The sequence below is a fragment of the Sphaerulina musiva genome (genome assembly GCF_000320565.1).
Source record: "Sphaerulina musiva SO2202 unplaced genomic scaffold SEPMUscaffold_4, whole genome shotgun sequence".
NCBI lineage: Eukaryota > Fungi > Ascomycota > Dothideomycetes > Mycosphaerellales > Mycosphaerellaceae > Sphaerulina > Sphaerulina musiva.
This window is the reverse complement of record NW_016017386.1, coordinates 2,122,867-2,144,609: the sequence shown is the minus strand read 5'-3', so window position 1 is coordinate 2,144,609 and position 21,743 is coordinate 2,122,867. Positions and strand designations below refer to the sequence as shown.

Here is a 21,743-nt window from a genome sequence, read left to right as displayed (position 1 = left end):
GAGGGTGATCGGAGGAGGTCGTGGGGGATCATGTTGAGAAGAAGAAGAGCGTCTTTCATGTGATTCTGGATTGTCGAGATTCAGGTGGTCTCCATATCCGGTCATCTGCTTTCTTGCACTGCACACAATCTTAAGACGCAAGGCAGACGTGTCAGGGATCGCCCCGCCTTGGCACGCCTACTGTACCCGTCCGTGTCGCTTCGTCCTTCGTCTTCAATTTCGTCATTCAGCCTCGACATCGTACCTGTAGACATCGACCTTGCAACCAGTACAGATGTGACTGCGCATACTGCACGCTCCACGTTCCGAATATGATCCGCATATACGCGTGCTCCACGACAAGACAGCCGCAATGCCGTCTATCGAGGAGACTAAGAGGCAAGTAAAGGCGGGTTTGGAGGGCCAGCGGCGGCAGCAGCAGCAGCGACATGAAGTAGATCACGATGCCATTCTTGCCAGTCTGTGGGACGAGATTGACAGCCATAATGGACAGCACGAGGAGCTACATACGTCACGACGACATGAAGAAGAACATCAACAGCGTCAGCGCGGCCACGCCGACAGGAAGACTTCGAGATTTCGCTTCAAGGACGGTGCAGAACCCAGGAAGCGCAGGCATCGATCACGAGAGCGCGGGGGTGAGGGTGAGCATCGCAGTCGGCGCAAGCGCAGGAAAGAGCAACATAATCGAGAACAGTCAAACGAGGCTGCGCACCCATTTCCACGCGAACCAGCAAACCCCGATCGGAACGAATATGAGAATCCGAATGTCGCCTTCCAAGAATCTCTCTTCGATGCGCTAGCCGACGACGAGGGGGCAGCGTACTGGGAGAGCGTGTACAGCCAGCCCATTCACGTATTCCCACGGCCAACAGTTCAGACCGCCAACGGCGAGCTCGAGGAGATGAGCGACGAACAGTACGCGACCTACGTGCAGACCAAGATGTGGGAGAAGAAGAATCCGCATATCGTACTCGAGCGTCAGCGGGCAGAGAAACAGAGAAAGGAAGCCGAGGAAGAGAAAGCGAGGCAGCGAGAAGAATTTGTGCGCCGAAAGCAGAGAGCCGCGTGGGAGCGTGCGCAGAGTGAAGGTGCGAGGAAGTTCGCAGGGCTGGACGGTGATGATAAAGAGTATGAGTACATTTTTGATTTCAAGGACATGGAGCGTCCGACGCAAGAGGATCGGACAGTGGAGGAACAGGAATACCGCACGGCATGGAAGGAATATCTTACCGCATGGGACAAACTCAAGCTCGAGCTGCTGGAAACAGACGGAACGCTGTCCGAAGAGCCAATTGAATCGAAGCAAACGAGACGGCCTCATTCAAAGCGCATACCATGGCCGATATTGCAGTCGAAAGCTCTGACTAGACCGAATATGGAGGACTTTATGCGGCATATGCTGCTCGAGCCAGGAGGTCCGAGCAAAGAACAGATGCTCAAGTCGGAGCGTGTGAAGTGGCATCCAGACAAGGTGCAGCAGCGCTTTCGTGGGGAAGTGGATGAGGGCACTATGAAGATGGTGACTGGTGTCTTCCAAGTGGTTGACGCACTGCTGGAAGCCGAGCGGAAGCGCTGATGTGAGCTCAAGTCGGTAAATGATATCATGGCGTGTTCCCTCCTTGCTCGATACAGAAGGTACATATTTGGTGTAAGATACGAGTTCATACCCTCAGGCTCCAGCGGCAATGGCTTCAAAAGTCTCGTCCGATATGGTGGACGAGTGTCAGAGGTTTCGAAAATATCTTAGTGTCTCGGGACCCGTTCGTTCCTCGTGGCTGACGTAGTGCCCGTTGGTGGCCGGTCGTGCCAATACAAGTGTGCAAATAATAGGCATGAAGCATACCTCCTAGGTAAAGATAGGGTGCTGACATTGCGTACCTGCCAATACCAGAGATACATGTACGTACGTACTGTAGGTACGTATTCAGCTGTGTATCACATACCAGATGCGACATCAACACATATCAGAAGCCGCAGCATCCGTGCCCTACTCCAGTTCTATCTGCCTATTGGAGTCCAACGGTCACATGTGGCAAGGGAGCCTGGAAACGGTACAGCTTGATGTTCGGGCCATCCTGGCGGGCACCTTGACCGGTGGGCCGGTGGTAACGTCGGCGGATGGTGAGGTGAGCATTTAGTTGTGTTGTTGTTGCTGTTGTTGCTATGGTGCCTCTTTCGCTATGGTCGTATACTTCGTAGTTCGTACAATGCTCATACCTTGGCTTACCTAAGTGGCACTGATCGACTACATGCATGGTGTAGAAGGATCAGGATGCCGCGCATCTGCCGGATTAATATTAGTACGTACCTGGTACCTTAATGTATGATGGTATACATGTCAATGGGAGAACAAGCACGTCGGGGGCAGGAAACGAGAGGTATCGCTAACACGACCACGAGAACCTGGTAGTGCCCTCTACGGTAAACGTCTGCCCGCGCGGAGGAGGAAGCGTGGAGCTGGAGGGTGGAGAGGTTGGCATGGGTGCGTGTGTAGACTGGGCCTACCTCCTAGGTCGACTGAGTGACACGCGAAAGAATAGGAGGCAATCATTGGGCGGTTTGGGTGGGATCATGGATGGAAGTATCATGGAACAAGCTCTGGGCATCTGGCCGCAGCTCGGGACAAGCGCGTGGCTCTGGCGCAGGGCTAAGCCTAAGGATGCGACGATCGTGACCCCTACAATAATCACGGCCACGACTAGTACCCAGTCCGGCTAGTTGGTGTATGGGGAGTGAGGTGGAATGAGGGCGCAGCAACAGAATTGTTACTTCGCAACTTCGCATTATTGTTCGTTAAAAACTATTTTGTCCCGTAGCCTGTTACCTGTACTGTAAGGTCAGGTAGGTAACACTCAATTTTGCCCCTTCGGCCTGCGCAAGGTCCCGCAAAGGCAACTGCGTGTGACGGCCAAAACCCATCTCTCACCCTTCGGCCCTTCGCATTCGCGCCCGCGTTACAAAGTCCTTCCCAGCTCTCTCCTCAATTTGCTTCTGGTCACTCCTTTTTAATATTGCGAGACCTCCTCGATCCACCTACTATGCGATCACCTACCCCTTCGATACGATCACGGCACCGATACACCTGCTCACGCTCGTGAGCCGAGAACATCGACACCGACTACTACACGATTGATTGCATACCTGAACCTTCCTACCTGGACGCGAACGGCCGACTGCCTACCTCAGTGACTCGAGAATCTCTTTGTGCCCACTGCTGCCACCACCACCACCACCTCTACCACCACCATCGTCACGACCGCCATGGCAGCCAAGGACGGTGTGGAGGAGGCACTGTTGTATCGCATACACTCCGGCAGCAGTCAAGAACATGAGTCGGAGGGAGAGTACGAACTCGACGACTACCAAAGCGATAGCTCGCTCATATCATTCGCGAGACGAGGAAGACCGAAGTGGTTCAGAAGAGCGAGACACCGACGAGGAGGCTCGGGCTCCATATTCCACGCCCCCAGAAGGAGACGCTCTCCACTCTGCAGACTGGTGCAGCTCGCAGCTCTAGTGCCATATGTCATCAGTGCGTTGCTGCTTGTTGCTGGCGTGTTCTTCCCGAGCTATTCGGACCCACCATTGCGCTACCATGAGTTGCGACATCGTGTGCTAGAACGAGGAGAGACGGCGAATGTGCATAATGAGAAGATCTTCATTGCCGCGAGTTTATACGACAAGGAGGGCGAGATTGTGTCCGGACAGTGGGGCCAATCGGTGCTACACCTCATCAATATCCTGGGGCCGGAGAATGTCTTCCTGAGCATATACGAGAATGACCCGGACCCATTGGCGCGCGCCGTCCTCGATTCGTTCGCTCAAAATGTGACATGCGCAAAGGCCATTGTGACGGAACAATTGGATCTGAGCAAGCTCCACCACGTCTCGACGCCCGATGGCACGCAACGACTGAAGAGGATCGAATTCTTGGCCGACGTTCGCAATCGTGCTCTCCGACCATTGGACGATGTCACGTCGCCAGCGCACAGCACTCGTTTCGATAAGCTACTGTATCTCAACGATATCGTGTTTGACCCGATCGATGCTGCGAATCTGCTGCTCTCAACGAATGTGGACGAGACTACGGGCAGGACTCAATATCGAGCAGCTTGTGCCACCGACTTCATCATGCCATTCAAGTTCTACGACACCTTTGCGACTAGAGACCTCGAAGGCTACGATATGGGCGTGCCCTTTTACCCGTGGTTCACAGGAGCGGGCAAAGCAGAAAGCAGAAAGGACGTGCTTGCCCAGAAGGATGCGGTGCGGGTGAGGAGTTGTTGGGGAGGCATGGTTGCTTTCGAGGCGAAATGGTTTCAGAACGGCGGCTCGCACGGCATAGGGCAAAGTGCCGCCTTAGCATCTAATGGTCTGCCCAAGGCACAAGCCGCCCATGCGAGCTTCCACACGGATCCGCGTGACACACACATTGGTGCCATGGAGATGGACACGCTCGAATCCCCGCTGCGCTTCCGTGCAGTTCACGATACCTACTGGGACGCGTCGGAGTGTTGTCTCATTCATGCGGATCTCTCTGCTATGGATCCCGCCTCTCTGCCGGCAAACGAAACTGGTGTCTACCTGAATCCGTACATTCGGGTGGCGTATTCCAGCTCAGTCCTGCCCTGGCTCAGCTTTGTCAAGCGATTCGAACGTCTGTATACACCAATCCACACGATCGCGGACTGGATTGCAAGACGTCCGTCGTTCAACCCGCGACGACTACAGATCCCAGGGGAAGAGGTGGTGGATCAAGTGTGGACATGGGACGCGGAGAGTCTAGAGGCCATTCGCAATGGTATTGACAAGTCGCATTCCAGCCTTAAGGGCGAATACAAGGAGGTGCATCGCATTGCTCTCCCAGGTGGCTTCTGTGGGAGGAAGAGTTTGCTCTTCATTAACGAGGACCCTTTGAGCGGGTCCGACAAGAAGTGGGGATCTGAAAAACTTCCTGTGAGATAGGATGTATGGGAGGAGGATTTCTTTGTGTGGTTTGCGTTCAAGCGTGTCCGAAAGATTGCCGCATCACATCAAGTTTGTTGGTGGCAGTGGCGATTTCTGGCGGAGTTCATCGGCGGTATTTTGAATGCTGACCCCAAGTGCTGGAGAGTCAGCTGCATTGGTTTTGTTTGTGTTGCGAAGAGCATCGGAGTTGGGCATATTACCCACCTACATCCTATAGCTACCCACGTTATTGTAATGCGAGACTGCCTATCACAAGACGATGAACTTGTCCCATGTCTCCCTCTCTTCCTCTCCCTCTCTCGTCTTATCTCACCTTCTCAGCGCCTAGCAGACTACAACGGGAGGGTTGTACAGTCCTCGAGTCCTCGGAAGAATAAATGAACCCTGTGCGGTGGCGCCCTCTGATTGGACGGAACGCGTTCGTTCACGCGCGCGTTGTTTCGAAAGCGCATGAGCTATTTTTCATGCATGTGATCGGATAGCCCGTCTTCCCCGTGTGAAAGATTCCTAGGAGGTAGGACAACATAAGTGCACAGCTGCTTCTTGCGCGCAGCAGGCACCGACAGTCAGACAGCCATGTCCAAATTCACTCTGGCCGTAGTGGCCGGCGCCGGTGCAGCGGTGGGAGCAGCAACGACTGCAGCCATCTATGGCATCAGCAGGCCCAGAGAAACAGGCACAAACACCATCGCAACAACCACGACCTCCACCTCGACGACGTCTCGAACAGCACCGGCGCCTCCAGTTCCTGCCCCAGCTGCGCCTCTCCCTCGCTCACAACGAGAACCAGCTCTCCCGCCCGTCGATCCTGCCGGCGTCTTCCAGTACGGCTTCCCAGGACCCGTCGCAGACATCCGCAATGCGCCGTCCCTCACATCTTCCTACAACCGAGCCACCCGCAATCCTCACTGGGTCGCCGAGCACATCACGCCCGCATCCCTCCTCATCTCCAATGGCGATCGTCGTCACTCCACCTTCACCGAAGACATGTCCATTCCAGAAAAGTTTCGAGCGAAACTGAAGGACTACTTTCGTTCGGGCTACGATCGCGGCCATCAAGTGCCCGCCGCTGACGCCAAATGGAGCCAAGAAGCCATGGATGGAACTTTTGCCCTCTCCAACATGTGTCCTCAAGTGGGCGAGGGGTTCAACAGAGATTACTGGGCACATTTTGAGGACTTTTGCAGGAGGTTGACAAGTTACTATCCATCGGTGAGGATTGTGACGGGACCGTTGTATCTCCCGAAAAGAGATCCCGTGTCGCAGAAATGGAAAGTGGAATACGAGGTGGTGGGACATCCTCCCAATGTGGCAGTGCCCACGCATTTTTACAAAATCATCTTTGCGGAGGATGGCAAGGTGGGAGGGAATGTCAGTCTGGCAGCTTTTGTGTTGCCCAATGATCGAATATCTAATGACAAGCCTTTGGCGGACTTTGAGGTGCCCATTGAGGCGTTGGAGAGGGCCAGTGGGTTGGAATTTGCGTCTCTGCTTCCTCCTGCGAGGCGGAAGCAGTTGTGTAAAGAGGTGGCGTGCAGTGTGATTATCAAGGAGTATGCGCAGAGGCAAAAGGCTTTCAGCAAGAGTCCGGAGCAGATTCAACCTAGTCCTGCACCGCCGCAGCCTTCACATACGCCCTGGGGCTCACGATAAGAATAGATGCTGCTGAATAGCGAAGTCAGAGTGGAGAGATCTGAGCAGTGCCGTGTTTGTCTGTTGCCCTTTCTGCAGTCCATAGAAGCAAGGGGGCGCGAATCATGCTTCATCAGGAGTGCAGTAGCGACAGTGACGCTTCCACATGACCGATTTCGAAGAGCTACCTGTAGTTACAGTAGGTATTACCTCCAGGAGGTAGATGCAGCAAGGATAGCGAGGAAATCATGGGGCCAGAGGCGCCTCCCGGCTCCCGCTGTCAGAGTTGCGTGACGACCAGGTTACCGTATTGTGAAGATCCATACCTTAACGGTTAACCCTAAACGGCGAATTTGAGCGCAGGCTAGGAGGTAGTTGGCTGGCACTGGCAGATGGAAGAGGAGACAAGACTCCAACAACAAGTCTCCAACACAACAGGTCGAAGCTCACACGTGCCTCTGTCCCCGGTACACATACACACTTTGGGTCTACGTACAAGTTTACAACAGGATCTTCACGGGTTCAATAGCAACTGGAACTGTCAAAAGACCTTGGAAAGTTACTACGAGCTCAATTGAAATGGTGCCCTAAGACGGTATAGAGAAGCCAGATGATGGACCTATGGATGATGGTAGGAGGTAGGAGGTAGGTGGTATAGGGAGGCTAGGAGGTACGGTACCCACGAACAAACACGTTGTAACACTGTAACACAACATCTCCGCGCGACCAGGCTGGGCCCTACCTGCCTAGCAACCTTGTTCAAAGAGCCTGAAAGAGGTTCCCATTTACTCGATGCAGAGGGACAGACCACCAGATCCATATGGTTAAGGTAGATCGTACCATGGGGCGAAGGAAAGTTGCAGTCTGAGATGAGTTTGCACTGTTGCAGACCGCCCGGCAGCATGTTTGAATTTATACTTTTTTTTCCCTTTCGGGATTGCTTTCTGGGATTATTTGCTGGCTCTGCTACTGGCTTTGGCTTTGGCTTTGCCTCTTCACGATAGATGGTACGGACGGACCCATGCGGCATGAGAGAGCATGCGTAGACGGTTGTCGACACTTCTCAGGTCCCTCTAAAAAAAAACTCAAAAAAGCAAGAATACCTTACTTTACAAGAATGCCCGCTTGACAGACCAGGCTGCAAATACAGGTTGTCGGATCGATACGGGGGGAGTCTGTTGTTGGAAAGTTCACTTTTCTTTTTTTTCCTTTTCTTTTCTTCACATCTTTCTCGATTATCTTCATCGCCACTACTCTTCTACGAGGCTATTGATTCCCTCGATTCGAGAATCATGTCCCCACCCGAGGAAAATCAGATGATGCCCAAACGTGAAGAAGAAGAAGAAACACAAAAAGCAAAAGAAGAGAAACATCCTTCCCTCGACCATGAAGCGCAAAAACACCACAATAAAAACGTCACAGTCATTCTCGATCTCGAAGAATCCACCTCCACCACCTCCTCCTCCAAAACCTCCTCATCCTCTCCCAGCAATGGCGAATCCTCCTTCCCCTTCACCCCTCCAGATCAAAAACGCATCATCCGCCAAATCGACCTCCGCGTCGTCCTCCTCCTCGGAGCCATGTACGCCGTCTCCCTCATCGACCGCTCCCAAATCGGCCTCGCCATGATTTCCGGCATGGGCACAGATTTACAACTTACCGTGGGAGCTCGCTACAATATCATCAATGCCGTGTTTTTTGGGCCCTATGTGCTGTTTCAATTGCCTTCGACGGTGCTGTTGAGAAAAATTGGACCCAAGAGGTTTTTGTCCGGGGCGACGTTGGCGTGGGGGTTGGCGACGTTGGCGTGTGGGTTTGTGAGGGAGTGGAGGGATTTGGTGGCGCTGAGGGTTGTGTTGGGGGCTTGTGAGGCGGGGTTTTATCCTGGTGGGTTTTTTTTATTTCTTTTTTTATTTTCTTTTTCTTTTATTTTTTTTCTTGGTTGCATTGGATATACACTTATATTCAAAGAGAATCAGAGAGAAGGAGAAGGCAAGAGAAGGAAAAAGAAAGGAAAAAGAGAAAGAAATTATATGCTTCTTGTTTTTTTCTGGTTTACGCTATTCACTCATATTACCTACCTACCACTTCCCCTTTCTCTTCTCTCTCCTCCAATCAAATCTAGCTAACCACCACCACCCCTCTCACCCTTTCTCTCCCTCCAAACAGCCAGCATCTACCTCCTCTCCACCTGGTACACGCGCTACGAACTCCAAAAACGCTTCGCAGGCCTCCTCATCCTCGGCGTCATCCCCGCCGCATTTTCCGGTATTCTCGCCTTTGGAATCTCGCACCTCGAAGGTCGTGGCATTGCAGGAGGTGGACCTTCTTGGTGGGGAAGTTTGAAAAGAAAATATCCCCTCGATCCTAATGCATCTTCTTCTCCTACGTATGGGCCAGGTTTGGCGGGTTGGAGATGGATTTTTATTTTATATGGAATTACGACGTGTGTGATTGCTGGTGTGGCGTGGTTTTTGTTGGTGGATTTTCCGGAGAAGATTGCTTTTGGTCGGGGGACGACGACGACGACGACGACGGGGGATCATTTTAATCATGATGATGGTGAGAATGAGAAGAAGAAGAGCAGGTGGTGGTGGTGGTGGAAAATGAAGAATAAGAAAAAGGTGGCGTTTTTGACAAAGCAAGAAGCTGCGTGGGCTGTGCATCGGATTGAAAAAGATCGAAATGATGTTATGCCTGGCGAGTGAGTACTTTTTCTTTTCTTTCTCTTTTCTCTCTTTCACTATCATTAACCAGCAACTCAACTCAACCCAACTCATCAAGTGAAGAATTTCTTTTTTTGAAAAAAAGAGAAAAAGAAAGAAAAAGAAAAAGCTAAAAAAAGACCAGATTCCACCTCTCCTCCTACCTCTCCCCCATCCTCTCCCTCCAAGTCTGGTCCTTCGCCCTCCTCTACTGCCTCTCCGGCACCATCGGCTACGGCATCAATTTCGCTCTCCCCTTAATCCTCCACAAAGGAATGGGCTTGAGTACTCCCGTCTCGCAATGTTTGGTCACTCCGCCCTATTTGGCCGCGGCGGGTGTGACGTGGATTGAAGCGTATTATGCGGATCAGTGGAGAGTGCGATCGCCGTTTATTTTGGGGAATTGTGTCGCTGTGGGGGTTGGTATGTTGTTTTTTTTTCCCCTTTTTTTCTTTCTGTCTGTGGAGTTCTCTGACGGAAAAAATTTACATGTATTAGGTCTCTGCCTCATCGGCTTCGTGGAAAATGTCGGAGTGAGATATTTTGGTGTGTTTTTGGCGGCGATTCCTTCGACTGCGAATGGACCTTGTATTTTGACGTGGCAGGCGAATAATGTTCGAGGTATCTCTTTCTCTCTCTCCTCCCGTCTCCCTCTCTCTCCTCTTAACAAATCAACCACAAACTAACCAAACAAAACACAGGCCAATGGAAAAGAGCTCTAGTTTCCGCCCTTTCTGTAGGATTGGGAGCCATAGGAGGAGTTACAGGGTACGTTCTTCTTCGTCTTCTCGTCCTCCTCTTCATTGATTCCTCATCAATATCATCTCTTTCCAGCTTCAGAAACAACAACTACTGACTGAAAAAAAATGTCAATTTGTCAAAAAAAAAATAGATCCATGGTATTTCGAACTCAAGATCAACCCCATTATACACCCGGAATCGCCACGTGTATTACGGCAGCGGGACTCATCATGGTGATTGTGGTGCTGCTGAACATCACCTTTATGCGAGCCAACAAACGAGCAGCGGCGGGAGGTGAGCCGGTGGAAGGGCTCGTGGGATTTCGGTGAGTTTCAATGTTGCGGTGCTCGTTCCGCGTCTGGTACAGTCATGCATGTGATTTGGAGCATAGACACACTAACGAAGCCATCTATCCAGCTACACACTGTGATTGTTGCCAATACGGTCATACCAGGACAACACATCTACACGATCCCATCCAGAACACCTGCGAGGATTTGCATCCGACTCTATCAACGTTCCTCGTTACACTGTCCCAACATCGCATACGCATCCAGGGTATCTCAAGTACTGCCATCAACATCATTATCATCATAATCATCACCATCATCCCATGCCAAGCCCATCCGAGCACGCTCACAGATCGCCGTCGCTTTCACATCATCCCTCTCCAGTTTCTCACAAGGCGACCATCAAGCCCAAGACTGCAACAGCACCCGCCATCCACGTGCCGACGCGTCGGACCGGTGCAGCAGCTCCCTCGCTGTTCAGACTCGGGGCGGCAGTCGTCGTCTGCGCAGGCACATTGACCACGGCGGTATATGTCGACGTGGTGGGACCATTGGGGCCACTGAACGTCTCCACGCTCGTGAAGGTCGATGGCGATGGCTTGGCGGAAGCAGGAACAGTCGTCACAAAGACCGAAGTGACATTGTGAGCAGTGGGTATGGCACTGTGGGCGGAGGTGGTCGTATTGGAGTAGATGGGAGTCTGCGGCGGGGGCTTGCTATTCGGACTGGTCGTGGCGTTGCAAAAGACGGATCCGATTTGTTGAGTGTTAGTCGAGATGAAGCTGGGAGTGGTGCTGTTGAAGGGGAGGCCCGCATTGTCCGAGGCATCCGCATTACGATATGGCGTGCAGGTCACGGCGGTGAGGTTCACGCCCGAGGCCTGCGTCAGGTACAGGGTGGAGACGGCATCCAGGGCGGGATTGGTGTAGTAAATGGAGAGAGGCACGGTGATGGACGTGTTGGTGAGACCCACGCCGGCTCCTCCATGACTGGTTTCGATAATGACCACGACGCTCTGTGCAGCGATTGTGGTGGCGGCCGTCAAGATGGTGGTGGCAGTTCTTGCACGCATACTGAAGGAAGGTTTTGGGATGGACTGGTTCCGGTATGTCTGATAGGTGTTTGTAGGTCTGCAGTGAAGGAACGGGTAGGTAATACTGTATAGAGGCCTAGGAGGTGTACAAATAGGGATCCCTTCAGGTTGGTGAAGTCGGGTGAAGTGAAGTGAAGTCAAGTGAAATGGACGGGAGAGGAGAGGAGGAGACAGAGTGGAATGGAATGGAAAGTCAAGTGTTGGTTTTGCCTTGCCTGCCCTGCCCTTGAGGTGCCTTCCTTGCCTTTTTCATCGACGCGTCCTCTTGCCTCCCGCCCTCCCGCCTTCAGCCTCACATCCTTCCACCTCCCGCCTGGCGCCTTCCGCAGTCAGCTCAGAGCTGCGCAAACACAGCAGGAGTGAGCCTCATCCAGTCGTGGTCCGGGGGAAGGAACGACTAAATATAGTGGGCGCTAAGACCCCGTCACCCTTACGGACGGCGCGGCTCTTTGCCGACCAGGATGTACCCCGTCTTTTGTTTTCCATTTGCCTGCTGCAGCCGCTGAGCTGAGTAGGCTGAGTCGTCTTTTTCTTCTCTCTCTCTCTCTCTCTCACACATACCTCCTACCTTAGGTATACTCTCTCTCATATTCTCATTTGTCATCAGCTCCTCTCACTACTCTCCTATAGGCAATTTAGCTGTACATACCTCCTAGTGCACTCTCCGTCTCGAGACACCGCCAGTACGTGGCCCGAGCTCGTTCGGTTCGGCAGCAATCTCTTCCTCCATACCCCGACCTTTCCCCCGAATCCGCCGAATTGGACCTCCCTTACCCCACACGGACATCCTTGGCGGCTCTGTCATGTGATCTCTCTCCATCGCACTTCACCATACCCCATTCTCGGCGCGTGTCATTCTGCACCGAGCCGGCTGTTTCTTTACTCGCGTGCACTGCCGCTGGGGAAGATTTGTTTTTGTTATTAAACATGATTGAACATCGAAGCACGGTCACGGTCACGGCAACAGAAGGCACTCGGCCTGCCGACGCATGGGGGGCGGTCTGATGATGTTGATCAGAGAGTCACAGAGACTGTGGCACAGCCAAGGATATGCACCCGCATCATAGACGGACGGGATGGATGGGATGGTTCGACTGGCGACATCTACCGTCTGAACCAGCAGCATGAACAAGCAACGTGAACAAGCAGCGCACTGAGCGCAGGCAAGCGGTGTTCTTGATGATCACCGCTCCCTACGTGACCTTAGCATACCACCTACCACCTGAAGTCTCCACCTTGCCCTCATCCTCCCACCTCGCTTGCACCATATCTCCCTCCTACCGTACAAGCAATACTTGGCGCTCGGCAGCATCCAAACACCAAGACTGGCAACGAGAGGGGTCCTGCATTCTATGTACCGCAAAAATGCATACCGTATACCACAGTAACCGCACTCCACTGCCTCTACTGTCCACACCTTTCTTCCATCCGTCGGCGGCACCCGCCCGCGCCACCGCTCCACCTCATTTAGGCAAGACTACCGAGGAAGGTTATAGAAGGCGCCCCCTCGTCCAAGGCTATATAAGTTGGCCAAGGCGAGCCGTTCATCACCATTACTTGTGGCATCATCGACGTCCTGTTCTGTCTGACTCTGCACGTCCGTGACCATGCCGGCAATCACCTCCATCCTTTCCACTGCCGCTGCCTTCGTCGGCCTCGGTCTGGCCATCCCTCATTCGAGCATCACAGCCCGACAGCTGGCCACACGCTCCGACGCCTCTCCCAGCGTGACCGTCAAGAATGGAACCATTGCCGGCATCCACCAGCCCGATTACAACCAGGACTTCTTCCTAGGTAAGTCATCTTCTTCGTCACGGGTAACCACCATTCGATATGCCGTCACTAAGTGCCCACTCTGCGTCACAGGCATTCCATTCGCACAACCGCCGCTCGAGCAGCTTCGCTTTCGCAATCCACAAAGCATCAATGCCTCCTACGACGGTGTCTTTCAGGCGACTGAGTATGCGCCCATGTGCTACGGATATGGGGTATGCTCCTTGCTTCCGCCTTTTTTTCCCTTTTTTCCCTTTATTTGTGTTTTCCTTTTCATTCATCATTGATGCATGGCGACTGACTGGAAATTAGGGCGATCAAATCGGCTATCCGTACGTCCGTTATTCGGCTCCATCGTCACTGGGTGCAACTCGACTAATGACCATCTAGGCAATCGGAAGACTGTCTTTACCTGAACGTTGTCCGACCTTCGGGCTACGAAAATCAATCTCTCCCCGTGGGAGTGTGGATTCATGTAATGCAACCCCAACACACGCTGATGATGATGACGATGATGAAGTCCGGAGCTGACAATGCCGCAGGGCGGTGGACTCTATCAAGGTGGTTCCCGAGATGATCGCTACAACCTCACATTCATCGTCGAGAATGCGGTCCGCATCGGCAAGCCATTCATTGCCGTGTCCATCGCCTATCGACTGGGACCCTGGGGTTTCCTCCAATCTGAAGAAGTCAGTACGAGTGGTGATACGAACATTGGCTTGCGAGACCAGCGCCTGGCACTGCACTGGCTCCACGAGAACATCGATGCATTTGGTGGCGACTGCCGCAAGGTGACCATATGGGGGGAGAGCGCGGGTGCGGGCAGCGTGGGCTGGCATATTACCGCATACGGTGGCCGAGACGATGGCCTGTTCCGAGCGGGCATCATGCAAAGTGGCAACCCCGTCCCCTACAATGGCTACGAGACCCTTGCCAAGTACCAACCACAATACGATGCATTGGTCGACGCCACCAATTGTACCATGGCCGCCGACACCTTGACCTGCTTGCGCGAGGTGCCATCCGACTCGCTGGCACAGCTCTTCAGCGATACGTCCAGTCTTAATGAAGGCTGGCGTCCCATTGTCGATGGCGATTTCATTCAGCGTCTGGCATCCGCCCAGTTGGCGGAGGGCGCTTTCGTCAAGGTCCCCATTCTCACGGGAGCCAACACGGACGAAGGGACCGCCTTCGGTCCTCAAGGCATCGACACGGACGATCAATTCCGCAGTTACGTGGCGGACCGCACCGAGAACCCATACATACCCGAAGACCTTGCCGATGAAGTTCTTGCAGCATATCCTAATACTCCGGCCTACTTCATTCCTCCAGTGGAGAATATCGGCAACTACACCTTTCCGGCTTCGTATGGTGCACAATACCGACGTGCCGCAGCCTACGCAGGTGATGTGACCTTTATCGCACATCGCCGCGGTGCATCGGAGACCTGGGCAGCCAACGGTCTTGCAGCATATAGCTACCGATTCAACACAGTCCCTGCAGGCATAGACTTCTATGTGGGGGCGACGCACTTTCAAGAGGTCGCATTTGTAAGTAGTGTTCCTATTTTCCTTCTGATTTGGCTCCTCTCGACAATTATTCGCTCGGTAGCAGCATCGAGGCATGCTGACATTCCCATCCTAGGTATTCAACAATACGCTCGGTCTCGGATACAACGAAGAGCACGGCACCGTCAATCCCTTCCTGAACAAGTCTCAAAGCTATTACGACCTCGCCGCTCACATGAGCAAATCCTGGGCCTCGTTCATCTACGATTCGGATCCCAACTACGAGGTATCGTGGCCCGAGAGCGCTCCCGCGTGGCCCCAGTATAGTCTTGACAAGCCCGAGAATATTGTCTGGGACGCGAATGTCTCCGCACTGGCCTTTGTGGAGCCGGATACGTTTCGAGAGGAGGGTATCAGATGGATTCTGGACCATGCGGAGGAATATAATCGGTGATGATTTGGTGTTTGTGTGTGCATGATGGGCTTTTTTTGAGAGTCATGCATGTAGCACACTCAACAATGAGAAAGGTTTCATATCGATTTCTGGTTGATTTTTCCTGCTCTGTTTATGTTTTTTCTTTTTCTTTTTCCTTTTTTCTTTTCTCAAGACCAGGAGAAGGTGATGATGTCTATAAAAGTAGGAGTATAGGAAAACTGACTACTCAGAGTATGTAGGGAGGTAGCCAGGGAATAACCAGAAATGCGAGATGAAGAGGGATAGTACTGATGATGAGATTTGGATTGGGAAGCTAGGATAGGTACCGTAGCTACGTAGATGGAGTTCCCAAGCGAGTAGGAGAAGCGAAGGGGGGAAGCGGGTTTAATGATGATATTATTTCCACTATTTTCGACACATGTCATAATCACCACCTATAAAAAAGTCATCGTCAGTTAACTTCTTCTTTTTCTTCTTATTCTTCCAAATAGAACCCACATTTAAAGAAGAAACCAAACAAAAAAAGGAAAAGAAAAAAAAAACTCACCTCTCCCCGTATGTATCCCCCCACTAACCAACAAATCCGCCCCCGTCACATACGCCGCCGCCTCACTCAACAAAAACACCACAGCGGGCGAAACCTCCTCTGGCACTCCAATTCTCCCCAACGGCGGAGCAGTCTGCATCAACTCCCCACAAGCCTGCGTCGTATTCTCTCTCGCGCCTCGAGTTTGATTCGTCTCGATAAACGCCGGACTGACAGAGTTTACTCGGATGTTGAGAGGGGCGAGTTCGGAGGAGAGGACTTGTGAGAGGATTTTAATGCCGCCTTTGGAGACGTTGTAGCCGGACATGCGGTAGCCGGGGAGGTTGATGTGGGCGGTTATGCTGGCTATGAAAACTATGCTGCCGCCTGTGCGTTGGAGTTGGAGGTGTTTGACGAAGAGTTGGGCGGCGAAGAAGGAGCCTAGGGACTTTTTTTGTAGGACGGGGTGTTAGTTGGATTTGGTTTTCTGGGGGGAGATGTATCATACGTTGACTTCGAGAACTTTGGAGACTTCGCTCCAGGTTTGGTCGACAAAGGGCTTGTCAATAGCGATGCCGGCTGCGGTGACGAGGCCGTCGATTTTGCCTAATGACTGTACAGCTTTCTCAAATGCCGTCTACGAATTCCCCGTGTTAGATGCAAGTGATGAAACACGATGTGGAATTCGATACATCAGACTCACCGTCAGGCTGGCCTCGTTGCTGACGTCTGCTTGAAAGTAGTAGACTTTGACATTAAACTGTTTCGCAAGGCCGTACACGTCCTCTAGTGGTGAGTCTCGCAGGTCGATGACTGCAACGTTGCCACCGGACTCGGCAATGTCTTTTGCGATACTGAAACCTGTGATGTATTTAGTGTTAAGTACATGTACATGTGATCTTTCCGTGCTATTAGAGGCATACCAATGCCCATCGCTCCTCCTGTCACCACATAACTGCGGCCTTTGAGGGAGAATTTGGCTGCTATGCTCGATGCCATGATGGATTTGAGAAGATGAAAAGTGACAGGTATGTGTGAAGTTGCGGATGTACTGGCGAAAGAAGCAACCGATGTCTATAGCAAAATAAACACTCTTGCACTTCTTCTTCCTCTCCCTCGTCTTTTATCACCACGGAACTGCTTCCAGCCGCCGCCGCCGCCGCCGCCGCCGCTCACCAGCAACAGCGGCAGTAAATCTACTCTCAATACGCCTTCGGAACGATTCCTACTTGGGGTCTCCTAGTGAGCGATCCGATTCCGCCGGGTGATGACATACGTACTTAACCGGAATTTCTATATCAGATCGCCAGCCGACGTCCATTCGCAGTGCTTTGTTTTTCTCGCAATCACCGACCTTGCAATTCTTTATTCATTAAGCATTTGCCGAATTGTCTTATCACTGCGTTTCGTTTAAGGATGAGGTGGAGGTTCGTTGGATCAGTCTCGGACCGTACCCCCTCCCCTCTCTCTCTCTCTCTCCCAGGCAGACGGAATTCACTCCATCGATACGATAGCATTGATGGAACGAGGCGCTAGGGCGCTGCAGGTACTGCATCTGTTATCAGAGTTTGCCGGGTTGAGTGTACCCATTCGTGTCTCCGAGTGGCAGAAAAATGGGGGAGGGATGGAATTGTCGGTGCGGGGGATGCTGGTGAAGATGCTGGTGAAGAAAGTGGAGAGCAACAAAGCAAATGACATCGGCCCGTGAACAACTTGAACTCCTTTTTCCCCAGAACCAGGTTTTGAAGTGGTACAACCGAGAAGAAGTCAACTCAAGATAGCGACAATCAGCAATGCTGTCCACTAAATGCATCAACTGGCGGTATCGCACTGTGTCCTTATCAATTGAGGCGGCGAGACATTCGGATCCTGAACCCTCAGCGGCGCCAGGATTACATCTTCTATCAGCCTGATACGGATGCTAAATACTTCTATCAAGAGACGTCGGCACATGCGAAGGACGTTGTTGTCATTCCCACTTTCTGAAAAGAGAGATTGTGTGTTGCTCACATAAAACTAGTCATCCACAATGGTAATGGCGGAGAAGCATGACATGATTGTGGTCGGAGCCGGTAAGATGCCATTACACCTTAACAGACTCTTGCTCGCATCGTCGTGCGCCGGATGCTGATATTCAGTTCTAGGCTGGTTCGGCCTAGCTGGTACGTGATGCAGACATATAAGCTGTGTACATGTGCGCGCGTCGTCTGATTGCTCCGCAATGCTCATGCTGTCCCATTAGCCGCCAAGACATATATCGAGCTTCATCCCGCCGAGGATGTGGTTGTTCTAGAAGCCGAGAGCAGCTGTGGAGGCACATGGTCTGAAAACAGGCTCTACGCTGGCCTCAAATCCAACAACTTGCATGGCTCCTACGAGTATCCCGATTTCCCTATGATACCCGAGAACTACGGTATCACACACGACGACCACATCCCCGGACGTGTTCTGCACAAGTACCTCACCGACTTCGCCAAGAAGTTTGGTGTCTTCTCGCGAACACGTTTTCTCACAAGAGTGAACTCGCTCGAGCCGACATCCGATGGCGGTTGGCAACTGGAGACCGAGTGTGGAGAGAAGCAGCAGAAGATGTATTCCGCAAAGGTCATTATAGCTACGGGACTGACTTCGCAACCCAACTTCCCCATCTACCCGGGAGCCGAAATGTTCAATGCTCCCTATTTCCACGCCAAAGACTTTTGTCGGCAAGGCGAGACCATCAAGACATCGAGAAAAGCCGTCGTCGTTGGGGGCGCCAAGTCTGCCTTTGACGTAGCATATGCCTATGCCGAGCAAGGCGTAGAGGTTGACCTGGTCATTCGACCCAGCGGCAACGGTCCCGTCTGGATATCCTATCCGTATGTCATGGGGGGGAAGCGGCTGGAGCAGCTCCTTCATATCCGCTGGATGCAATGGTTTTCCCCATGTCCATGGGGTGGCGAAGGCGGTGCATTGGGTACTCGGATCCGCAACTTCTTACACGGCACCGCCATCGGTCGTTTTCTCGTCGACAAGTTCTGGGGAGGTCTCGGCGGAGAAGTCATCTCTGCAAATGGATACGACTCGAATCCCCAACTCCAAAAAATCAAGCCCTGGAATCCTGCCTTCTGGATCGGAAGCGGTCTGAGTATTCACAATTACGACAAAGACTTTTTCGACATGGTCCGCACCGGCGCTGTGCGAGTTCACAACGCTGACATTGAACGTCTCACCGACCACACCGTCCATCTCACCGACGGCACCGACCTCGAAGCCGACGTGCTCGTATGCTCGACAGGATGGCGCAAAGAGCCTTCGATCCGCTTCCTCAACTTTGGAACTGCAGGCATCGGTCTCCAACACTCTCCTACAGAACAATCCCGACTCGCAACACACTACGACGAGAAAATCCTCTCTCTCTATCCCAAACTCCGTTCCCAGCCTACTCTGAATTTCAAACCCAAAAATGACCCTTATCGTCTCTATCGCTTCATGGTCCCTCCCGCCCGTCTTACTGATCGCAATATTGCTTTCGCCGGCATGGTCTCTTCCGTCTCGACTTCCATTTGCGCATCTGTCCAAGCGCTCTGGATTTCCGCTTTCCTCGACGACCGTCTGGATCGACTCGCTCGCTCCGAAGAAGATATTACCAAGGAAATTATGTTGCACACACAATGGGGTAAATGGAGATATCCTTGTGGTTATGGTGCAAGTTTACCCGGTAAGTTATTCTTTTTTTTCTTCGCATGATTTTCTGCAGCAGCATACAACTAACCCCAAAGGGAATTCTTTTTCTTTTTTTCTCTCTCAGATTTCGTCTTCGACGCGGTCCCGTATATGGATTTAATGATGAGAGATTTGGGACTCCAGGCCAATCGGAAACAGGGCTGGAAGGATGTGTGGCAACCGTATGGTCCTGCGGATTATCGAGGTTGTGTGGATGAGTGGGTGGAGAAGCATGGTGGTGGGAAGAAGGTTTGATGATTTGATAGCTGGGAATTCATCTTGATTTTCAGGCTCTTTTTCCTTTTTTTGCTCTCTCTTTGAGCATTGAGTGCATATACCGTTCTTGTAGAATTGGGGGGGATGGATTTTGGAATGATTGCTTGCTTTTTCTTCTTCTTCTTCTTCTTCTTCTTCTTCTTCTTGATTATATATATTATTCCACGGAAGTTTAAATTGCTAATTAAAAGTATCCGGTCCTTCAGTGAAGGCTAAGCATTGCAACAACACAAATAATACATAAAGTAGCAGTCATGCAACTCATATCCCTCCATCTTAGCTCCAGCGGGCAGTCCCCACATCCCCATCCCTATTCTTAGCATCGCAAAGCGACTAGACATCTTCTCCGCAGCCCTTTGCTTAAACTTTCTCTTCTCCGCCGCTACTTCTCAGCCTCGCGAAGAAACTCGCCCAACTTCCAGATGATTACCCACCATGACTTCGACCCCTTCGCTAGCAATTTTCGCCCCGAGAATCCCTTGAGATTTGATATCCTTACCCTTACGAACGAAGTAAACACCTTCGCGACGGCCGCTTCGCTGCTTCGTAGGGCGGAGTTCCCAAGCCCTATTACCTCCTTCTAGCAATGTGTTATGTGAAAGCAAGCGTTATTGTCCTATTGGATAGAATCTTATATTGTATCGACACCTAGTAACGGAGAACCAAACTCGAAGACTTTTACGCTAATGGCGTCGTTTTCGCTGGGAAGTTGTGTGGAGCGGGTATCCATCCCTTGAATACTATATCTTCGTTATAGTAATTTAGACATTGCTGAATCGTCCGCGGGCAGAGGTACGATTTTGACGGTATAAGAGAAGGGAGTTATGCCGGGGTCGGGCTCCGTAGGTCTAGTCTAGAAATTAGGATACGATATTACAGAGTCGCTCGCTGGCTTGGATAAAAAGATGATTGTATGCCTAGAAACTTGTTATTAGTAGGTATACACAAGAACGGTACGGTAACTTCTTTTTAAGCACGATATACCTTCCTTACCTTACCCTAGGCGTAGCGCCTAATACCAGCTAGCTATATTCCTTATTTTTAATGTCCTACAAGCTTGTACGACGAAACTCGGAGAGTATATTAAGCAGATTATTGTTAACGGCGGTACGGGGGACGTGGATATTAAATAGGATTCCGAGGATAAGTAGTTTTGTAATAAGAGACTCGATATACTTTGAGCTCTATAGTCGGATAGCTAGATTTTATTAGTTCTTAGATAAGTACCTAGGTAGTAAAGCATTTTTATCGCCGGCTTTACAACTTTTCTACGCTGCTGCGAGGTTAGGGCTAAACTTTGCTCGCTATTCGGTATGTTGCTGAGCTAGAGGGCGTAAGGAAGATAGGCAGGGTAAATAGAGCTCTTCCTCTATTTTTTCTTCGCCCTATAGCGAGTTTAGGAAAATTGTAAGGATATCTATAATGACTTTGTCGATAGGGATGGATGTTTAGCTGCCGTTGAGGGAGCTAGGTGTTGATGTAGTACACAGCGCTCAGGCAAGACGGCGATGATGGACGGCGAGGTTGATACCTAAGGCGCAAGGGGACAATATCTATATAGCACAGCTGGTAGACACTTAATTGACAAGATTATGGATCTCAATTTTACACTTCAACATGTAGTCTCTAACGCCCGGAGGAGGCTATTGAACAACTCCAACGCGGGAAAGTAGCATAAAAACCTGCTTTTCGACATTCTAGAGGGGAGGCGATGAAAAGGCGACTTGAGAAGAAAAGATTTTTTTCTACAGCAGGTATGCCGTATCATTTATTTATTTATTCACCAAACTCATACCCCTTCTCTTTCATCTTTTTCAAATATTCGGCATTCAGAAGAGAAACCTTGTAGCTTTCTGGTGGGGTGTACCTCTCGAGTGCATCTGGGGGTTTTTGTATTTGCTTCAATACGCCGATTCCGTACTGTAGAAAAGAGAATCAGCAGAATGTTCTTCTTCTTCTTCTTCTTCTTCTTCTTCTTCTTCTTCTTCTTCTTCTTCTTCTTCAGTGTAATAGCAGCCCTAACCAAGTACATCACAACAGTTCCACACACACACACACACACACACACACACACACGGAACGGGGGG

General features: G+C 51.4%; 8 protein-coding genes across 8 annotated transcripts; 6 read left to right on the top strand and 2 right to left on the bottom strand.

The window, feature by feature from the left end:
* Positions 1-239: 239 nt before the first annotated feature.
* Positions 240-1,770, top strand: SEPMUDRAFT_148992 (uncharacterized protein). The gene has a single exon (XM_016905272.1). The coding sequence runs from the start codon at positions 353-355 to the stop codon at positions 1,577-1,579; it is 1,227 nt and encodes a 408-aa protein (XP_016761950.1). The 5' UTR covers positions 240-352; the 3' UTR covers positions 1,580-1,770.
* Positions 1,771-3,331: 1,561 nt separating this feature from the next.
* On the top strand, positions 3,332-4,968 carry SEPMUDRAFT_107786 (glycosyltransferase family 69 protein; the record flags this gene model as incomplete). Its single annotated transcript, XM_016900701.1, has 2 exons — positions 3,332-3,501; positions 3,537-4,968. 2 exons carry the CDS (start codon positions 3,332-3,334, stop codon positions 4,966-4,968), a joined length of 1,602 nt encoding a protein of 533 aa, XP_016761949.1.
* Positions 4,969-5,502: 534 nt separating this feature from the next.
* Positions 5,503-7,132, top strand: SEPMUDRAFT_148991 (mitochondrial nuclease). The gene has a single exon (XM_016905271.1). The coding sequence runs from the start codon at positions 5,548-5,550 to the stop codon at positions 6,622-6,624; it is 1,077 nt and encodes a 358-aa protein (XP_016761948.1). The 5' UTR covers positions 5,503-5,547; the 3' UTR covers positions 6,625-7,132.
* A 790-nt stretch (positions 7,133-7,922) lies between these two features.
* Positions 7,923-11,628, top strand: SEPMUDRAFT_65114 (MFS general substrate transporter; the record flags this gene model as incomplete). Its single annotated transcript, XM_016909705.1, has 9 exons — positions 7,923-8,494; positions 8,777-9,111; positions 9,177-9,190; positions 9,228-9,307; positions 9,454-9,731; positions 9,807-9,929; positions 10,010-10,076; positions 10,201-10,374; positions 10,467-11,628. The coding sequence occupies 9 exons, from the start codon at positions 7,923-7,925 to the stop codon at positions 10,477-10,479; spliced, it is 1,656 nt and encodes a 551-aa protein (XP_016761946.1). The 3' UTR covers positions 10,480-11,628.
* SEPMUDRAFT_125502 (uncharacterized protein) lies at positions 9,586-11,628 on the bottom strand. The gene is made up of 5 exons (XM_016901992.1): positions 10,467-11,628; positions 10,201-10,374; positions 10,010-10,076; positions 9,807-9,929; positions 9,586-9,731 (listed from the first exon to the last, which is right to left on the bottom strand). Exon 1 carries the CDS (start codon positions 11,409-11,411, stop codon positions 10,728-10,730), a length of 684 nt encoding a protein of 227 aa, XP_016761947.1. The 5' UTR covers positions 11,412-11,628; the 3' UTR covers positions 9,586-9,731; positions 9,807-9,929; positions 10,010-10,076; positions 10,201-10,374; positions 10,467-10,727.
* A 1,093-nt stretch (positions 11,629-12,721) lies between these two features.
* Positions 12,722-15,241, top strand: SEPMUDRAFT_148990 (cholinesterase). The gene is made up of 6 exons (XM_016905270.1): positions 12,722-13,226; positions 13,299-13,420; positions 13,518-13,537; positions 13,596-13,680; positions 13,748-14,755; positions 14,850-15,241. Exons 1-6 carry the CDS (start codon positions 13,040-13,042, stop codon positions 15,165-15,167), a joined length of 1,740 nt encoding a protein of 579 aa, XP_016761945.1. The 5' UTR covers positions 12,722-13,039; the 3' UTR covers positions 15,168-15,241.
* Positions 15,242-15,554: 313 nt separating this feature from the next.
* Positions 15,555-16,674, bottom strand: SEPMUDRAFT_116835 (NAD(P)-binding protein; the record flags this gene model as incomplete). The annotated part of the gene is made up of 5 exons (XM_016901290.1): positions 15,555-15,583; positions 15,697-16,123; positions 16,184-16,312; positions 16,379-16,536; positions 16,599-16,674. 5 exons carry the CDS (start codon positions 16,672-16,674, stop codon positions 15,555-15,557), a joined length of 819 nt encoding a protein of 272 aa, XP_016761944.1.
* An 897-nt stretch (positions 16,675-17,571) lies between these two features.
* Positions 17,572-19,635, top strand: SEPMUDRAFT_65107 (FAD/NAD(P)-binding domain-containing protein; the record flags this gene model as incomplete). The annotated part of the gene is made up of 4 exons (XM_016909704.1): positions 17,572-17,747; positions 17,820-17,837; positions 17,918-19,375; positions 19,466-19,635. The coding sequence occupies exons 1-4, from the start codon at positions 17,705-17,707 to the stop codon at positions 19,633-19,635; spliced, it is 1,689 nt and encodes a 562-aa protein (XP_016761943.1). The 5' UTR covers positions 17,572-17,704.
* Positions 19,636-21,743: the final 2,108 nt, after the last annotated feature.

Excerpts from the sequence above, each read along its gene's own strand:
- SEPMUDRAFT_148992 (XM_016905272.1), top strand. The coding sequence starts at position 353 with ATGCCGTCTATCGAGGAGACTAAGAGGCAAGTAAAGGCGGGTTTGGAG.
- SEPMUDRAFT_148991 (XM_016905271.1), top strand. The coding sequence starts at position 5,548 with ATGTCCAAATTCACTCTGGCCGTAGTGGCCGGCGCCGGTGCAGCGGTG.
- SEPMUDRAFT_125502 (XM_016901992.1), bottom strand. The coding sequence starts at position 11,411 with ATGCGTGCAAGAACTGCCACCACCATCTTGACGGCCGCCACCACAATC.
- SEPMUDRAFT_148990 (XM_016905270.1), top strand. The coding sequence starts at position 13,040 with ATGCCGGCAATCACCTCCATCCTTTCCACTGCCGCTGCCTTCGTCGGC. Across the intron at positions 13,421-13,517 it reads CCATGTGCTACGGATATGGG|GGCGATCAAATCGGCTATCC; the intron begins GTATGCTCCTTG and ends ACTGGAAATTAG. Across the intron at positions 14,756-14,849 it reads ACTTTCAAGAGGTCGCATTT|GTATTCAACAATACGCTCGG; the intron begins GTAAGTAGTGTT and ends TTCCCATCCTAG.